This window comes from Epargyreus clarus, unplaced genomic scaffold (assembly GCF_041222505.1).
Source record: "Epargyreus clarus isolate Ecla_fem2 unplaced genomic scaffold, WU_Ecla_fem_2.2 ptg000007l, whole genome shotgun sequence".
NCBI lineage: Eukaryota > Metazoa > Arthropoda > Insecta > Lepidoptera > Hesperiidae > Epargyreus > Epargyreus clarus.
Genome location: NW_027332215.1, coordinates 26,397,850 through 26,416,613, shown reverse-complemented (window position 1 = coordinate 26,416,613; position 18,764 = coordinate 26,397,850). Strand labels below are relative to the sequence as shown.

At 34.0% G+C, this 18,764-nt stretch overlaps 1 protein-coding gene across 4 annotated transcripts in view; it reads left to right on the top strand.

The window, feature by feature from the left end:
- The window catches only part of LOC140743748 (ecdysone-induced protein 78C), a 97,454-nt gene that overhangs the window by 20,171 nt on the left and 58,519 nt on the right, over window positions 1–18,764 (top strand). For 2 of the 4 annotated variants that reach the window (XM_073075299.1, XM_073075296.1), the window contains exon 1: window positions 12,227–12,454. The exons of 1 other annotated variant lie outside the window; for it this stretch is intronic. In XM_073075299.1, coding sequence (XP_072931400.1) covers window positions 12,328–12,454 — 127 coding nt within the window. In that variant the 5' untranslated portion in view covers window positions 12,227–12,327. Of the gene's footprint in view, window positions 1–12,226; window positions 12,455–18,764 lie in introns of those variants that run through there. One more of the 4 variants, XM_073075298.1, reaches the window with a different exon arrangement.

The window sequence follows — 18,764 nt, the reverse complement described above, 5'->3', positions numbered from 1 at the left end:
AAGTACTCGTATGTCAGCGTGTGTCAGTCACTAACTGTTTTGTCTTCTATTGCTCGAATAAACACCCCCAATATAAGTTTTTCTTAATATCTCTCTCTCAGAACATCGGCCTGTTACAATTTTATTATAAGTATTGTTTCTGATAATAAGTTTCTGATAATTATTCAAACTTTTCTAGGCCGAGAGACAACAGTTGCGACCGCACAAATTAAAATTTAGTTTTACACTTACTATTTCATGACATACAAAAATAAAATGGCGTTCTAAGACAATTTCAAATCAAATGTAAAGTTCCAACTGACTGATATGTGAATTACACTACTGCAGTGATAGATTGAAGAAAGATTGATTTCTTCGAAAGTGGGTTAGCTTACTAGGACTGCGCTTTTATTATTCATTATCGTACACGTTACTCAATACTCATGGATTAAATTATAATGGAACTGCAATTTGCTTATACCCGCTTCATTTAGAATTCTCCGTATGCCTCGGCGTATTTCTATCAATATTTTACCGGGGCTTGGTGATTGCAGTCGTAGGTATATTAGATCCAAATAAATAATGGGTAGCCTTGTGGTTAAGAAACGCGGCCTCTCGATCGAGGGGTCCGAGGTTCAAATCCCAGGCACGCACCTCTGATTTACAAATTTATGTGCGTATTAGAAATTAATTATCACTTGCTTAAACGGTGAAGGAAAACATCGTGAGGAAACCTGCATACCTGAGAGATAAAAATCTTAAAGGTATGTGAAGTCTATCAATACGCACTTGGCCAGCGCGGTGGACTATGGCCTAATCCTTCTCATTCTGAGAGGAGACCCGTGCCCAGCAGTGGGACAGTAATGGGTTGATGATGATGATGATGATGATGAAATAATGGGGTTAGAGTTCTACTTTTGATCGAACAAATAATAATACTCGTAATAACATGACCTATTTACCAAAGCCAATTATTTTATATAATAATAACATTTCTTTATTTCAGACCTATTTTTTTACAGTCCATAGAATTGATTAGTAGTTATACATATTTTCTTAAATCTATGTTAGTGTATAACATACAAGGGCGTTAGTGTTAAAGACAATTTAGCCTATGTGCCTATGTTTTATGAGTGTTGTCCTATGACAAACAAATAGTAACTACCATCCATTACTATTAACTACCAAAGCTATTTTTCATAACTAATAACCTGCGTTATCTTTCATTATATACTTTATTAATTATTGTACAGGCATTTTAAACAAAATAACAAAATATATATTTATGTATTTCCTTTAGCTTCACATGAGCTTCGCTTATGATATGATATGGCCCTTTCGTTCTCAAGTGCATTGCATTGGGATCGTGGAGTGGTCGCGTGATTAAACTTGGCTTGAGAAAAAAAATTAATTGTTTCTTCATTACATGCTGCCAGTTATGAATTTTGATTGACGTCATATTAACCATAGAGTGATATTTATGATGTCCTAGTCAGTCAATGTAATATTAATACAACGAGATGACTTATATACCTTAACTATTTTTTTTATTTATTTAAGGTAAAAAGGCAGTTATTACAAATTTAACGCAGAAACATTTTTATAAAGTCTTGCGATTTATTTTCCTGAATCCTTTTATCGTTACTGCCATCAATCAAATACTTGCACTTTTGAAGACATTAGGTATGGAAAAATCTCCGACGAAAGATACCTTACTCTAAACGGTGCTTTCAATCATCATCATCAACCCATTACTGTCCCACTGCTGGGCACGGGTCTCCTCTTAGAATGATAAGGATTAAGACATTATCCACCGCGGTGGCCAAGTGCGAATTGGTAGACTTCACATACTTTTGAAAACTTTAAGACGTCTCAGGTATGCTAGTTTCCTCGCGATGTTTCTCTTCAGCGCTTAAGCAAGTGATAATTAATTTATAATACGCACGTAACTTTAAAAAATCAGAGTTGCGTGCCTGGATTTTGAACCTCTGACCCCTCATTTAAGGGGCCAAGTTTCTTAACCACTAGGCTATCACTGTTTTTTTTACTCGATATACAAAAGCAAAAGTAGAAATTCCACATTGATGTAGGCATTGAATGGCCATTTGATGATGCTCAAACTTCTCGGTGTTAGTTACAAGATGAAGTCAGTTGCACATTCCCTATGATATCATTCGAAATTACTGCTTTTCGACAATACGATTCATATGTAAGATAAACGATATAGGATTATTAAATATATTTGCGGACTAATTTGTAAGGTAACACCAATATCGACCCCTCCTACGTATAATATCGTAACCCACAAAAGTACCTTTTCGTTTTCGTTGCATAAATTGCCTTATTTTATTGTGTTTTATTGACACAAGTAACGTTATAAAGCGTATAAAATAAAATATATATACCAAATTTCATAGAGATACCTGCAGAAATGCAGATATGATCAGAACATTTTGAGTATGCACCGTTCTTTTAAGGCAAATATTTCTACTGTAATTTCTGCAGCTACGACTATGTTTCATACAACTGAAATAGCAAACGAAGACACATTCTATCTGCTGGTAAGTCACCGCATTCCGTTCACCGCAAAACCAAAAGGTAGTACCTCCCCGGCCGAACCATACTAGTTTTACCACCTCGTTAATACCACTACTTTGCGAATTCTACAGGCAATTTTCTCAGATGTAAATTGTCGCTGCAAATAATAGTATTAAGTATTGTACCGAGAGAAGGAAACCTTGTTATTTTTATAATAAGTCCTTTTCCGGCCTCGTTACTCCGAGCTAAATGAAGCTAACTTACCTAAGTATTTGTAAGGTTGCACATTTTTAGTCTATATTTTTAAAATTATTTAAGTCAAATATTATTTATTTATTTATTTATTTTTATTATATTACTTAGATACATATATGGTTGTGACATAATTTTAAAATAATATTTCCTACACATTTCGAAGCTTTTGTGACTGCACATGAAATCACCTTAAATATACTAAGTACTCACACACACTACATGTACTTTCTCGCTATCATGACCATAAAATAATATTTTACGTAAAATAAGTAAAAAAGTATAGGTAATTATCTTAAAAAATATTGTTATAAAATAAATTGTAAAAACATGTTTGTCATTTCAAATTATTATTATCTTTATCTTATCTTATATATGTATAAAATTCTCGTGTCACAGTGTTAGTTACCGTACTCCTCCGAAACGTCTTTACCGATTTTCACCAAATTTTATATGCATATTCAGTAGGTCTGAGAATCGGCTACTATCTATCTTTCATACCCCTAAGTGATAAGGGTTGTTCACTCTTAACATTTTTTTTTATTTATATGGCAACACAACGTTTGCCGGGTCCGCCAGTAGTTTATAAATAAATCAACTTTACTGAAATATTTTTTGAAAGAACGAGTACTAATTTAGTTTCAGTTTTATATAAAATGAGAATAAAAAATATTTCTCATTATACAAGAATTTGTATAATGAGAAATATTTCAAATTGTATTTTATGTTGATCCACCACCCCTAGAAGGCTTTAGATAAATTCCATAAATAGAGTAAGAGCATGCAAGGATGACATCCATTACATTTTCTTATTACCTCCTTGTTGAACACCGGATGTGATGATGGCTTTCCTTATGAGCGGTTAATTATAAAATAAATTTCAAGCGCCGCAGGAGGATTTCGGAACAAAGCACTCTTTTTTAACTTTTATTAAATATATTATTTTTTTATAATATTGAAGTAGCAAACGATAATGCATCACCTGATACTGCCGCCTTGCGCCCTGATAGACATCTGCGATCAGTATCTTATGTGAGGGCGGCAACGGATGAGTTGCTCTCCCTGCGGTGGCGCTGTCGGAGTCAAATCACACGTACTGTGTACAGCGCAAATCAAAGTGACAATATCAAAATAACATTGGTTACTTTTTCAATAATTTCGTCACCAATCTATTAATGTGTCACTGCTGAGTAAGGTCTCCTCTCAGAGTAAGAAGGTTTTGGCTATGGATCACCGCGCCGGCTAAGTGCGGATTGATAGACTTCACACAATCTTGTGAACTGTTTCCAATTACATATAACTGACGCATATAACAATAATTCCCTCTATAATACTTACCTCCACGTACCTAAGAGGTGCCTATGATATTGAGCTTCGCTAATATTTTTGAAACGACGATAGCAAGGCTGGATACTCTCGTTTAGGTCTCAAAACATGTTAGATAATCTCTAAACCCGTTCCGGGTGTTGGTACAGAGTAGATTGTATAATGGCATATAACCTGCCGGCAAAATACATGCAATATGGTTAGCATAACTTTAAACTTTATTTGTGTAAATTGTATTATTGATAGATTTTCACATCAGTATCTCAATATTCAATTAATGTCTAGTAAGTCTAATTTGGAGAATCATTAAGTATTGTAAATGGCCCAAAGTTTAGTTGTGAGATCCATATATTTCGAAGTTAATTTGCTCATTTCCTACTTAAGGGACCTTCGTTCTTAAATTATTTCGTGAGTAGCTAACTTAACAACATCTTATGAGACCTTATCAATATTTAAAATCTTTTATGTTTTAAATAAATAGATTGACTTGGCTATCGTACTAAACAATATAGTTGTATATGTTACTTGTGTAATGCGATGTAATGCGATGAAAACACAATGAATGTATCTCACAAGTAATACACAAGATTGTAAATATGCAATGCCTTCATAGTTCCTAAAATTCAGGCTTATAGTTTTATCTATAATGAAGTTAAGGGGGACTCGAAAATGGTCTAAATTGCTTCGAGAAAAGAGTGGTACAGCCGTGCCGCATTTTTTGGTTCGACTTGGAGGGGGCCATGGCCATGTCCCCAGATAATTATTGAAAAATAAAAACCCAACTGTTTAACAAAATTAACTGAAATTAAGTAATGCAGCGTATTCCACTGCCACAATCTAAACAGATCCAATATCACGTCATATTGTGTTAAAAATATATGTGTCGAATAGACAACCTCACTTCCTTTAGGGAAGTCGATTAAAAATACATCAAATCGTTATAGCCAAACAATGAGACATACATACACTTGAAAAACATTACCCTCCGCAGTCTGTTAAAATCAGTACTATAATAGTATTTCAAGTAGTATGCTATCTGTATTACTCTGTGCCTATAAGCTCTGTATTATAATGTAAGATACTTTATGGAGACAGTAGTCGTTTGAATGGCTGTGCATACTTGTACACAATAAATATGGTGCCCTTACTTTACCGTCGAAGAAAGTTTTCGTCGCTCATATTAAGTTAGTCTCGCTCGCGGCAGTCAGTTTATAAATAAAAAACGTGGGTATGTGGAGTCGCAGACAAGATTTGTTAAATAAATGTGTTCAAAGTTTGAAGAGGTAGACGTCGCTTATTTTTTTCTTGCATGGCAAGTGGATAGCAGTTGTTAAAGTTTGTCAAAGGCGTTATGGGCGACTTGAAACCATCATGGATTTTCAGTTGAGCGGGGCGGTGGAGCTCCAGGCTTTCGTAAAACAGTTGCACCTAATCTTCTAGACAGATATTTAACCGACTTCAAAAAAGAAGGGTCTGTATTCAACCGCGATTTTCTCAAGTACTTACTACTGATTCAATTTGGATATGTTTTTTGGAAGCTTATTTTCAATTCTCAATAGCGTGAGGATTATGTTTTTAGAAAGTTGAGAATTTTAATTAAATAGAAAAAACCCACTGGAATATTTCCAGTAAATAGATCAGGAGAAAACAGAGAACTTTTAACCTTAATAATGCTATTTTTAACTCAAGAGTATTAAGCATTTGAAATGTAGAATTTTAATTAAATAGTAAAAACCCACTGGAATATTTCCAGTAAATAGATCAGGAGAAAACAGAGAACTTTTAACCTTAATAATGTTATTTCTAACTCAAGAGTATTAAGCATTTGAAATGTGCAACTACTTTAAAAAATTAAATTTTCAATTGGCCTACCAATGCTACTTACACTCCATTTAGGTATTTTTTCTTGTAATAGACATTTTAATTTGTGGAATCGGGAAAATAGCTTCATGACAACTATTTTCGACGTTTTGACGCTTTTTTTGCTCAACAATTGTATCTGGAATACTACATAAGTAATGTAAGTAATAAAAAATTAAACAACAGATAACTTGGAACACCCACAAAACGAAGACATTTTTTTACCAATATTACGTTTTGTCGTTTTATTAACATATAAAACGTAACACAGCACCCAGCTGACGATATTTTGACTACTACTAAATATACTAGCATGGTTGCTATCAATTAACGATGTGAACTACAAAACAATATCCATCACACGGTGCGTTACCGACTTTATCAATTTACTACTTTTTCGCTCCGCCTGCGAGGTTAATTGGACGTTCAAGCTTAGCAATAACGTCTTTGTAACTTCTTCTTTGTTTTGTTCATAGACTTTTTTAAATCAACTGTGCGTGTAGATCATGTTACGTTAGACGATGATTGGAAATGAAATGAAATGAAATGAAATATTTATTTGCGGTAATCGTGGTACAATAAGATGTTCACAATATTTGCTAGAATCTTACAATCAGCCATGTCATGGCATGTAAATTGTTATGGCAAGTTATATCTATTGTATAGTATGTATTGTTAATGAATATAATGAAATTGTATCTACTTAATCAATAAAATAATAACATGTCCCTCTAAAATATAACAAAACAAAAACATCAGGAATTAAACTGTCCAAACTTAAAATTATATCATTATGAAAACAATCATTATGAAGTTTTATATATAAAGAGAACATAAATATGGTACATAAATATAAAGAGAAATTAATACACTTGGGCACTATGTTAATAATTTTGAAAATTCAAGTATTAAAACTTGATGTTAGTTTGTCAAAACTATACTTGGCAAAACTTTTGCGACATAACTCATTTAGTTCACAAATGCCATCGCGATAGACAATTAGACATGTATGTAACTGTGATTTCATTCATTCTCAACAATAGAAAAATTATGCCATTATCATCACATTCATTATTTTCCCCCATTTCAAATGCCTACTGTTTAGCCATGCATACACTCCCATACTCGTATATTATTTATTGGCTCTACCATGAACGCAAATATACGTTGTCATGGAATTTCAATACACTTTATTATACATAAGAATATTTATTTCGTACCGATTGGATGCAATTTAAAGGTATCTCTACCGAGTAATACATCAGAATTTATTGCGTCCGATGAAAAGCAAGGAGTCACCTTTTCGCAGCACTAATTCTGAGCTTAATCTTGGTTATCAGCAAATCTTATGAGACAGCCGGGCCTATCCGCTAATAGCACTGCTTTGCAAAACCTCGCCACCAGTTCATTGGAATGCTAACTTATTTATCATTATATAAAGTTCAAATTGATTCTTCGGTTTAAAGCGACGTGTTTGTTGGATACTTACACTCACAAATCGAAGGTTCCATCCGAATACCGTCTCTAATTGTCGGCAATAGGATCGAGATCTCCTTGTGCGGTACTTTCTAACAGCTACGCCGAGTTCGCTGACCCGCGCGGAGGTTTGCTTCCTGCGCGATCGGTATAGAGGCTGCATCTTTTTACCGGACAAGTCTCTGCACGTATGTACTGAGCTATTCTCTCTTATAACATTTTGCGACGGAGTTAGAAAGACTCGTTGCGATTAACGCAACAAAAACCCATAAACATCCTGCCGTCCTCTTCTATCCTGTACGCGGACGGAACATGACTGCATAGAATATAGGAAATATATAGAAGGTATTTTTATACGGTATACGGAAATTACTCTTTTTGGTTTTTATATTTTATATGGAACAATTATACTGTGGATGATTTATTGTAATTTGACACAGTATTTATGATGTTCCATTTTTTTATAGTGCCTATGGTACATCAGAATTAAAATGGGCGCCGCACCGGCTTCTAGATGCAGCAATCGTCTGATACGCATTCTGCCCATACCCCTGCTCTAAGTACGACTGTTACAAGTTGCTGTTTTTTCGATCACACTTGCTCACTGACGTGTAACTTCGTCTTGCGGTCCAGCACTCACTTTCATAACAATCGTCAAAGTTATCTCGTATATTACATTTCATAAAATAAAATAGGTAACATCCTAAGTGATTAGATTTCCATAAATTTTAAAAGAGTTTAATGAAGGACAACAAATCTTTGACCTTTTATACCGTATCGTATCATATAATTTAATATGCACAGAACAAATTAAGAAACATCATCTTCCTTATTTATTATTTATAATCTGTGACGAGTTAAAGGTTGCGTTGCAATTTACATTTCACGGTTTTAAAAACTTAAATGACGTAGGTAGTGCAAAATCTTTTCAATTATAATGTGACATATGTATGGGATATCAGAATAACAAATGAGGGTTTGATATGTAAGTTCATTGAATTCTTCAATATATTTTATTACTGCATCATTATTTTATTTTTATGAATGTATACATATGAATAAAAATGTCTGTTCGTGTGTTTACTCGACTTTGAATAAAATATTACGCAAAGATAGAGAACTAGATTAGTAAATTAAAAGTATTGGATTTTCCATTTCATGAACAGGTTAGAATGTGTCGGACAAGAAATCTATTTAGGTAATCAAAATATTTTATTTTTGTGTGTAAATTAATACATAAATTAAAGTTAATAGCATAAACTGATTAAAGACACATCTCATTTATGTTCTTTAAAAAAATGAAGCATAAGCACCATCGCATTGTGTTCCATAAGTTATGCACTTTATAAGTAAAACACCAAAACTTGTATACGAGTAACTGTGGAAACACTGGTATGTACAGTTGAGCAATTCATATAAGCAAATGTACCCAGTACAAACCATTTTCATCGGCACTGATTTCCGTGTGGTGTCGGTCAAGATACTATTACTTTTACCTTTTCCTTGGACTACATAATAGGCGAGAAAAGCAATTAAATTAATAAACTGAATTTTAGTAACCTGTGTATAATACTAGGGACTTGCCAGCTATTGTGTAGATGATCGACTGGTTAGGGCATAAGGTAGACTTTATAGTGGTTTAGTTATTTCTATTAAATACAAATACCACAATTTTTCGACGTTAAAACATACATACGTTTTTCATAGATGATTATTATGAATAGGAACAAATCCGACTGCATAAAATCCCATATCACTCCCCCGATTTAGTCGAATGCAACACCATCCCATATATTACAATACATTCGTAGATAACATAGATACGCTCCAAAAACATGAGAGTAGGGTAAAAATAGCATTATATGTGACAAATAATATTATTCGCATAGAACCAGCTTACTTATGTGATATTATTATTAGCGTCTGCGAGTTCACGGTAACCACCAGTATCGGAGGCTGCTATTTGAAATTCAACAGTTTCAATTATTTTACCACGAATTCATTTTGAATTTTGATCTCCATTTCCGCCGCCTGAATCACGAATAATTTAAAATATATCGCGAAACGAACGAAAAATACGTCAAATTTTATTTTGTGAATGTATTCTGCTGTTTTGCTAGCAAGTTAAACATAAGGATATTATATATAGTACTTAAACCTTGAAATGTTGAGGAAATAGACTGAAGATTTTAAGGTGTGGAGGAAGAAAACCCTTTGTAGTTCGACTGCAGTCGAACTCGGTGCTTCGGGAAGCACCACGCCACACCTATCTGTCTTAAAATAGCAGTGTACGACTACTTGTTTTGTTACTTATCTGAGGGATTTATCAGCTTAATCTTAAGGGATGGCAACCTCTACGGCTGGCGTTAGGTTAGGTTAGGTTAGATTCTAATCGTATATGGTAGAGAAAAGACCACGGGCGGTAGTGACCACTAATCACCAGGTGGACTGAGTGCTTCGCATCTTCCATTTTATAAAATAAAAAAAACATACCGATACCTTTGAACAGTAATTAAGATACATTTGGTTACAAATTTTCTGTCAATGAATATAATTTGAGATGATGATGAAGAGGAAGTAGAACTTTGGGATTTTCATTTCTCATTTTAAAAGTTGTCTTGTAATATGAAGTCAAGATTATTGACTTCATTTTATTTCGCTCTATGTACTCGTAGGTATATTATTATAGCTGATAACGCTTTCAGTTATGTGTTCTTTTAACTACTGCAAATTCCAACACAAAGCTTCAAATTACAAATTTTGTGTAAGATTTAAGAATAAAAATACCAGATTCTTTCTTAATCTGTTGCTTTCTTTGTACACAACTAAGTGAAATTTTGAAAGAAAAACTATAAAAGTCTTGAATGACTTCGAGACAGGAAGTATGATCATCGACCGTAAATATTGTTTCAAGTAGGAATAGAAATAATATGTAGTAAACATTTTTGCCACTCCACCATCAACCCGGTTCAACAAAACCGAAAACTGTCGGTCCTGTGATTGTTGAAAAATGGCTCGCATGAAGCAATAGAGTTTAATGGGTTCTTTTCTATTTCTAAAATATTACCTTTTCTTTTTGTTTACGAGGTGGAAACCTTCAAAAGGTACCCTATGCCGTGGGAGCGACACGGGGTTATGTGGGATTCTTACCGCACTAAAACCCCCCCGGTGGCCGTCCTCGGCGTTGCGTAGGGGACTCCGGGATCTCCAAAGGAACGCAACCGGAGTCCTCTTAGCGCGTTGCCCCGTCGGGCTCCGCCCAGGCGAGAGTGCTACTCGCCACTCCGTCTGATGTGCACGACGGTATGCGACCACACATACCGCCGTCCTTCCCGGGGTCGCTGGCCGGGCGGCTCCCACTCTCGCCACCCGCAACCCCGGAAGCCCCTTTTAGTCGCCTCTTACGACAGGCAGGGGATACCGTAGCCCTATTCTGGTCCCGGAACTTCAGGGACATTCTAAAATATTACCTACTGCTGCCAACATCGAAATATCACACACATTTTAATACGGACATTGTTATATGTATTTTTTCAATATAACAAGTATAATCAAGTGTCCTTACCCGGAAGAGCTTTCAAAAACGTTGTTTTGGACGTAGATAAATTCGTCCTATTCGTAAACGAAGACAAATAAGGATACTTTCAACTTTCTTTTCTATCTTATATGATGATCTTTCTCCATAATGTCTGAAGTTTAAATTTCAATACCTGCGTGATAACCATGAACAGCACATACGTTCTTCTGAAACGCTGACTCTCTCAATTCCTTCTCACCATTCTGGTTTCATGCCCTATTCGTTTGCTGTTCTTTTTTCTTTATTTACGGATGTATATATTTATATACATAAGGTTGACTGGCAGAGAATGCTATATAGCATTAAGTTCGCCTTTGTGCCTTTACATTTCTGTAAGGTTCATACAAAATAAATAAACAAAGATTCAAACCAACTTCTTAACATGATACGCTCTATAATACCTTTAAAGCTAAACATGTATTGTTTTCACTTATTTAAACGCTGCTTTTCACTTAAGGTGTTATCAAATATATAAATACAAAATTGAGTTTTTAGATTGCTATTATTATATCCTCGTTATATGGGTTTATTTTAAAATATTCAGATGAAAGAAATCAAAAGGTAGCTGTCGAAATAATTTGTATTTACGTATTTTCGGTGGGACCGCTTTGGAATCATACGTAGCAACGATCTTATAAGAATTACAAATAGTGGCTTGAAATTCAATAAGTGTTTAGAAGGTTTCACCCCGTCCGAGACATTTGTATATGACACCGTTATCTGTACCCGACCATATCGCCTCGACTCGGCTAATTTATACACATTCGGCGCACTGCAGCCTTTTTATGTAACCCTGGTACTAAATTATCTATGATGCCAATTGCTATGTATTTTTATACAAAGCGTTTTTACTTTTTATAGTATATTTTAGAGCTTTATCTCAGCTAACGTTTAAGCCAAACCTTTAAACCAAACTATACTTTTGTTTATTGTTTACAAAGTGGGTAACATAAATATTATTCACCATTGTATGAAGCATTTGAAGTTGCTTTAAGTAAAATTAAAAGTGAAGCTGATCCATTATCATCAGATTTAAAATAAGTCGAACGGTACCACGGTGGCAGAGTTCGTACGTAGTGCACCGGGGCGATTTCACGGCACGTTGGGGCAACCGCTCGTCACCGCGAATGTGTACACGCCTAATTGCGGAAAAAATACAAACTAGTACCAAATCCGAAAACTCTCACTGTTCCGTTTAGCTGCGCGTGGGCCGGTAGTGTCGCGAAGGCTGCGCCCGTTTACAAGCTTCGCCAGGAAAGCTCAGTGCGCGTCGTGGCGAAGACGCCGGCGGTCGCTCGCCCGGACGGCATGCCCGTAATATGGACGTGTGGAGCGGTTTGCCCGCTTCATGCGTTCGCGCATCACCACCTCTGAACATCGATACTACCGCCGATTTCGCACTGACGTTTTTCGATAACAAAGAGATCCCCCAGCAGCCGAATAAAGGTGCGTTGTGTCATTTTATATGATTTTATGTAGAATTTTGGTATGTAACGGTGAGGTAAGTTGCGCTTTGAAAGCTCAATGCACTGCGCGCCCGCTGCGGATGACTCAACGGACGGCGACTTTTCAGCTCGAGATCTCATCTCGTTTTAGCTTTTTTATAATTTGCGAGCACTCATTGTTGTTATGACACAAAATATAGAACAAGGGCCGACAAACAGGTATAGTATAAAATAGTTTTAAAAAAGTATTTTGTACTACGAAGAATCTTTTAAAAGTAGGTCCATCCCAATAAAATAATACTGAAACGAAAAATTACTTCTACATCGTATTATAATAAGTTAATAAGAGTCGGATTGGAATGGATGGGGGCTCGATAATTTTAATTTTATTTTTTTATTTTTTGCACAGCGAATAAAAAAATATTTAATAAAGTCGAACGTTTGCTAAGCAATAAACTAGGAAGGCTTAAGTCGGAAGCTGGTAGCCGGAAAAAGGAAAGAAAATAATTTATCGGTCAAAATACGGCGATAGAGCTCTTGCTGTTTTTAGCCCTGATATAATTATATATTTCTATCTTGTTTGTTAACTTTTAAATTTTAATTATTTTCGTATTTAGTTGTGATTGGATAAATATTTTACATACTGGTATAAATTTAAAATATTTCCTATGACAAACAAATTAAAATATTAAATCTCTTAAAAAGATTGGGTATATATTCATAAACATAGTAAAAAAGGCCCCAAAAAGACGCTGGACTGCCACAAAGTAAACACATCACCTTTTATCGGGTTCAAAATTCATATCTTTCATTGTGGTTACAAACACAAGAGTTTATTAAAATCGATTGAATAGTTTCGGATATTACCGTATACGAAACCAAAAACATAGGATTTATATTATGATATTATACAATTATACATATATAGGTATCTCTTGATGTTTAACGATAACGATGTTTAACATTCTAGGGATGTGCAATTTTATTTCCCATTTATGACGTTATAACAATTACGGCACATTTACTCGTATAACAGCACTCTTAAGTATAAAATGACTTACGAGTAAGACCTTTATTTGTACTCTTTGTGTATTGGTTTCTTTCGCCGCTTCTTCTCCATAACGAAACATCTTGTGAAGTGGTGGTAGTTGTATTGACATTCAAAAAGTGCTCTGTAAAGAACCTATTTTGAATAAAAACATTTTTTTTTTTTTTAAATAATTATACAATTGGACCTACTATTTAACTGGACTTGTGCGAATTATTTACTTGCTTTCCTCGTTGTATGAGGTCCCGGCCTCGCAGTATAAAGTTATGAATGAAAATAAATCAGAATTATCTTTTCTCTTTTTGTCACATGTGTCGGAAGTTATCGAAAAAAGCGTTAAATTGTAGCTAATTATTATTTTTATAAACTTACTAGTGGACAAAAAATGACCATTCGATAGGTACTAGCTAGAGCACCACCTCCATAAAAAACAGAGAACCTCAAATAGAAACAGAAGCCAATCACGGAAACGTTTCAATTTCTGAAGACCAAGACAGTCACATCATACGGAAGTTAGTCAAAACCGGTATCCTCACCTGCAAATAGATGTGGCGATGGTGTCTTCACAATCGCTATACTCGTTCTGTTACCTTTCAAAGTTATTCTTCAGCTTAATGGATCTACTTCTTCAATGATTTTTTTATCTTATATTTTGATATCTACATACAGATTTTTACTGAAAATCTTTTTTAATACATATAGTGTCATTGCTTGGAAAATTGATTTTACTGGCTAAGTTTACGACTAGCCAATATACTAGTACAAGTAATAAAATACCAAACGTAGCTCAGTTGCACCCATAGTAACCGAAACAAGCAACAACTTACCAAACAAGATATCTACTACAAGTTTCTAACTTATTCTAAAGTTCTGAGCGATCCATGATCATTACTATACACTACAAAGTCGTTGCGTATTGTGAGATCACAATATTATGATACATGATATTCTCGCCCCGTTATAGTAGGGGAGCCCACGGTGCTACATGTGTACAAACTCTAGCGTCGTTGGGACCTATACGATTGTGTAGATTAGACATTAGAATGAAGAAAATGTTGTATGATATTTTTCGATTCACCGATGGGTTTTCATATTCTGACGATTTGAAAACAAAATAGTATGAGAATGTATGAAGAATTTTTCCCTAAAATTTAGCCTCCCTTTAGTTTGTGATACATCATTACTTCCCAGGGATTCATGCTAATAAGTGACACTATAAGATAGCATAATAATCCAGGGCTGTATTTTTTTTCAAAATAACTATTTTTTCAATACTTCGACGTGTGGTAATCGGCAGTTTATGATGTTTCCCGTTTTCTAGCATTATTTCCTTTATATTAAAAAGAAAATTGACCTCGCTCTAGCATGTCCACTGATCGATTTTTTTGATTTTGCAAACCCCCCCGGAAAAAATCTCATTTATGGTTTATGATACTCTACAGGGTGTAAGGTATCTCCCATATCTTAGTCTATCTAGACACTCCTGAAATCCTCTCTTGGGCTCCTCAACTATTATAAACGTAACCGCGTCTTACATCATAGCAAATGTAGTAACTACAGTTTGTTTCTGTGGCCTGAATAAATGTATTCAGGAACGAATTGTATTGAATTTAAAAGAAGGGTCAATATCTCAATTATTAATACTTGTGGGATAAAAAACGGCTCGTTTTCAATCTGGTTCTCTTGATCTCCGCGGCAGCAGTTACGAGGAGCTAACCTACATTTTTTGGCGAAATGTCAACACGATGTGTCGTTTACAAGTTACACTAACGACAGTTAAAAGCAATTATTAACTCTCCTCTAGACCTTTGTAGTTTTATTGAGAACTATTTATTAAGTTTTAGCCTATTTAATCTTCGATAAAGGGTTACAGGGTTATACATCCAGATAAGTATGCAATAGAGTAGTATGAATGCGTGATTTTGTCTCCTTTGATTTGGATTATAAGTTTGTCCTTTCCCATAAGCAACGTTTACATACGACAACCTTAGGGGCACATGTTAGGTACATGTTTATAAAAAATAATCGCTTGCATCATATTATTCTAATACTAAATAAATAAGTTTCATAAGAGATCCGTTGTTTGTAACTTTAAAAAAATGTAATTGGTATCGCCGATGTAGACTTCAAGTTTTTTTGGTTTTATTCATAAATTATATTAGTGTTAGTTGGTATTTTCGTTGAATATGTGATCTAAATTTGGTCATTGATGGAACTTTTAGCGTTATTAATTAACAAACAAGGTTTAATGGGAATACGGTGATTGTCTATGAGGGCTCTTTTGTATCGCGTTATATGGATTTGACAGGCGTTCATTACGCAGAGATAATTGCACTTGTCTGCAAACTGACGATCAAAATTCAACTTAAAATTAGATAACGTTATCAAAATAGATTTATGTATATAGAAATAAATAAATAATTATATTATTACAAATAGTATGTTGTAAAGAAAACGAGACCATTGACCACGAGCCAGAGCATTATTTTAAGGAACAGTATTAATCAGTCTATGTATAACAGTATAATATGTATATATAGGTAAAAGTAGATATATTAACTATCATTAATGGCATATGTAAGTAGCAATTATTATCATAACAAAAACTCTTTAAAATATATCCTATGGTTTAGCTCGCCACATCATTTGATGTGTACGACGTTATGGGGCCACACATACTGCCGTCCTATTCGGGGTCGTTTTACGGGCGGTTCGAGCTTCCACTCTTTACCACCTGCGACCACGAAAGCACCCTTTTGTCGCCTCTTACGACAGGCAGGGGATATTGTAGCCCTATTCTGGTCCCGGAACTACAGGGACAATTCAATAGCCCCTGGAAAACCTTCAACCTGACTGGTGTCCCATTTAAAGTCTTGCTGTAGTAAATGTCCTTAATAAGTATCAAGGAAGAGGTTACCCAAAATTATATTTAAGAGAAATTTACAACGCAAATAATTTAGGATATTGACTATTACACTTGATTAAGACTTATTGACATTGAGTGGAATTTACGATCAGCTATTGTGACTCAAATCAAATCAAATCATTTATTTGCAAGAACATAGTATTTTACAAGGATCTTAAATTTATAACAATTATATCTTATGTTCTACCACATTGGGCGTGCAAAATTTATATATCTTGTTCATTATTACATGGAAAGTCAACTATATGTCATACAGGAATCGTCAAAATTAAAATTACATAATTAAAGAGATGTCATCAAATAAAACATTATTAATAATTCTAATTCTATATAGTGGATACCAATAATTTAAACGATTAATTTGATTATTTCATGTCATTATATAAATGTATTATCGTTCAAGAATTCATTGATATTGTAATAACATCTATCGACGAGGAAACTATATAGTTCACTTTTAAAAGCATGAATGATCAATTGTAATACATAAGTGCAGGCATTTTTGCAGTAACTATTGTTATAGTATTATGTATTTGTATAAATCTCTGAGTTAAATCTATTTTTTGAAAATCATTCGGAACATCCCGATAGTAATACAAATAAAAGAAATTCCGTCTGAAAGTTCGTCGTTCTTTCGACCGTAACATCTCGCGTCTAACTCTTTTGTTTGCGACTATAAACTCATCTAAAATAGCCAGTTTGAGATGGTAGTTTCGTTATGTACAGAATTACAGATACATATGTACGGTGTAATAGAATCTACTTAGTTACGAGTTGGTTACATTATTGATCTACATAATTAATCCCAGACTAGTCCACATTTATAAAAAAGTGAGTTATTTACACCCAGTAGAAATGAAACCTTTGAAACTAAACTTTGAAGAAATAAACTGAGGCAGAGTACCAATAGTGGGATATAATTATATTATGTACGGTTCATTTATTATCATTATATTGTTACCAAGTTTTTTTTATTTGTATAGTTTTTTATTATTCGGAGATATTTATCTAACTAATTTTTTTTTAAATCGACTGGAAATTTTAGCTTTAATAATTTCTTGTTATTTAGTAATAAAATGTGTTACCAAGTTAAAGATTATTTATTTTAATATTCTACATTACATGTATATTATTTCATTACAAGCACCGCGCAAGGAGTAAAATTGAGATAATAATTTTCACTCACGCTTAAATCTATGCGGATGTATATTGTACCCTCATTAGTGTCCAGCAGTGCTGAAGAAGTTTTTATTTAAAAAGAGAAATTATATTAGAATTAAATTAAGTACTGCTATTTATTCTAAAATGTATTTTTAAGCCATTTTCCTCTGTACTTTAGATGAATCCCCATGAGTTGCAGTAATTTCTACTACCATACAATTTAATTCAATAAATGCCGTTAAATGATCATAAATATTTAAGAATACCTTTCTTAAATATTTATGATCTTTTTTATTTCTGAAAACTGAGTTGGAACGTAAATTTGTCCTCGTAAGTTACATACAATCAGAACATAGTAGCGATATACTTATTACTATCGCTCTGGCTCTGGAGTAGGCCAAAATCCCATGTTTTTGGCTTAGTGGTAATCACTTTGAATTTTAATACGTTAGAAAAATTGTGTTTACAATATATCTTATGACTATTCGATTACGACTATTCGAATTTCGATTATACTTATACTCTTTACGTACTGAATTAAAAATCCGTCAGTATCGTGGTTATTACGTAAATGGTCGAATTTTGTTAGCACTGTATTATTGCGTTTCCGCCATTGTGCAAATACTATTTTTTCAACAATCAAAATGATATATCATTCAATGTGTGATAAAGCTGTGAATATTTCGATAGTTCGTTACAAAATTTAATATTCCATGTTTGTTGTTTTTTTACAAATTACATTTCATACAAGTAATTGTATTGTATTTGCGACGTTCGGCAGCGACAAAGTTATGAAAGATTTGAAGAGCTTAGCTTAGCATAGATAAATGAATTAATAAAATCGGGAAATTTTAAAACACCAGAGATTTATTTATGATGACTTTTACTGGCCGTATATTTTAATTTGTACGTCGTTAAAACAGCGTAACATACAGTAAAATTGAATTTGCCAATAAACATGATGATTCAATTCATAGATTGGCTTAACAGCCCTGAAGGAGAGTCATGTATAAAATCTAGTTACATTTCAATGCGCATTGGACTTTCTCTCACTTGCTAAATAGAGGTCTCCTTTGTGTGGGATGAAGAGGGATATAAAAATCGTATATTTGCTATGTATATAGCAATTATTAAAGAAGAGCAGATTAGTAAAGACACTTCGCCGCCTTGAAATTG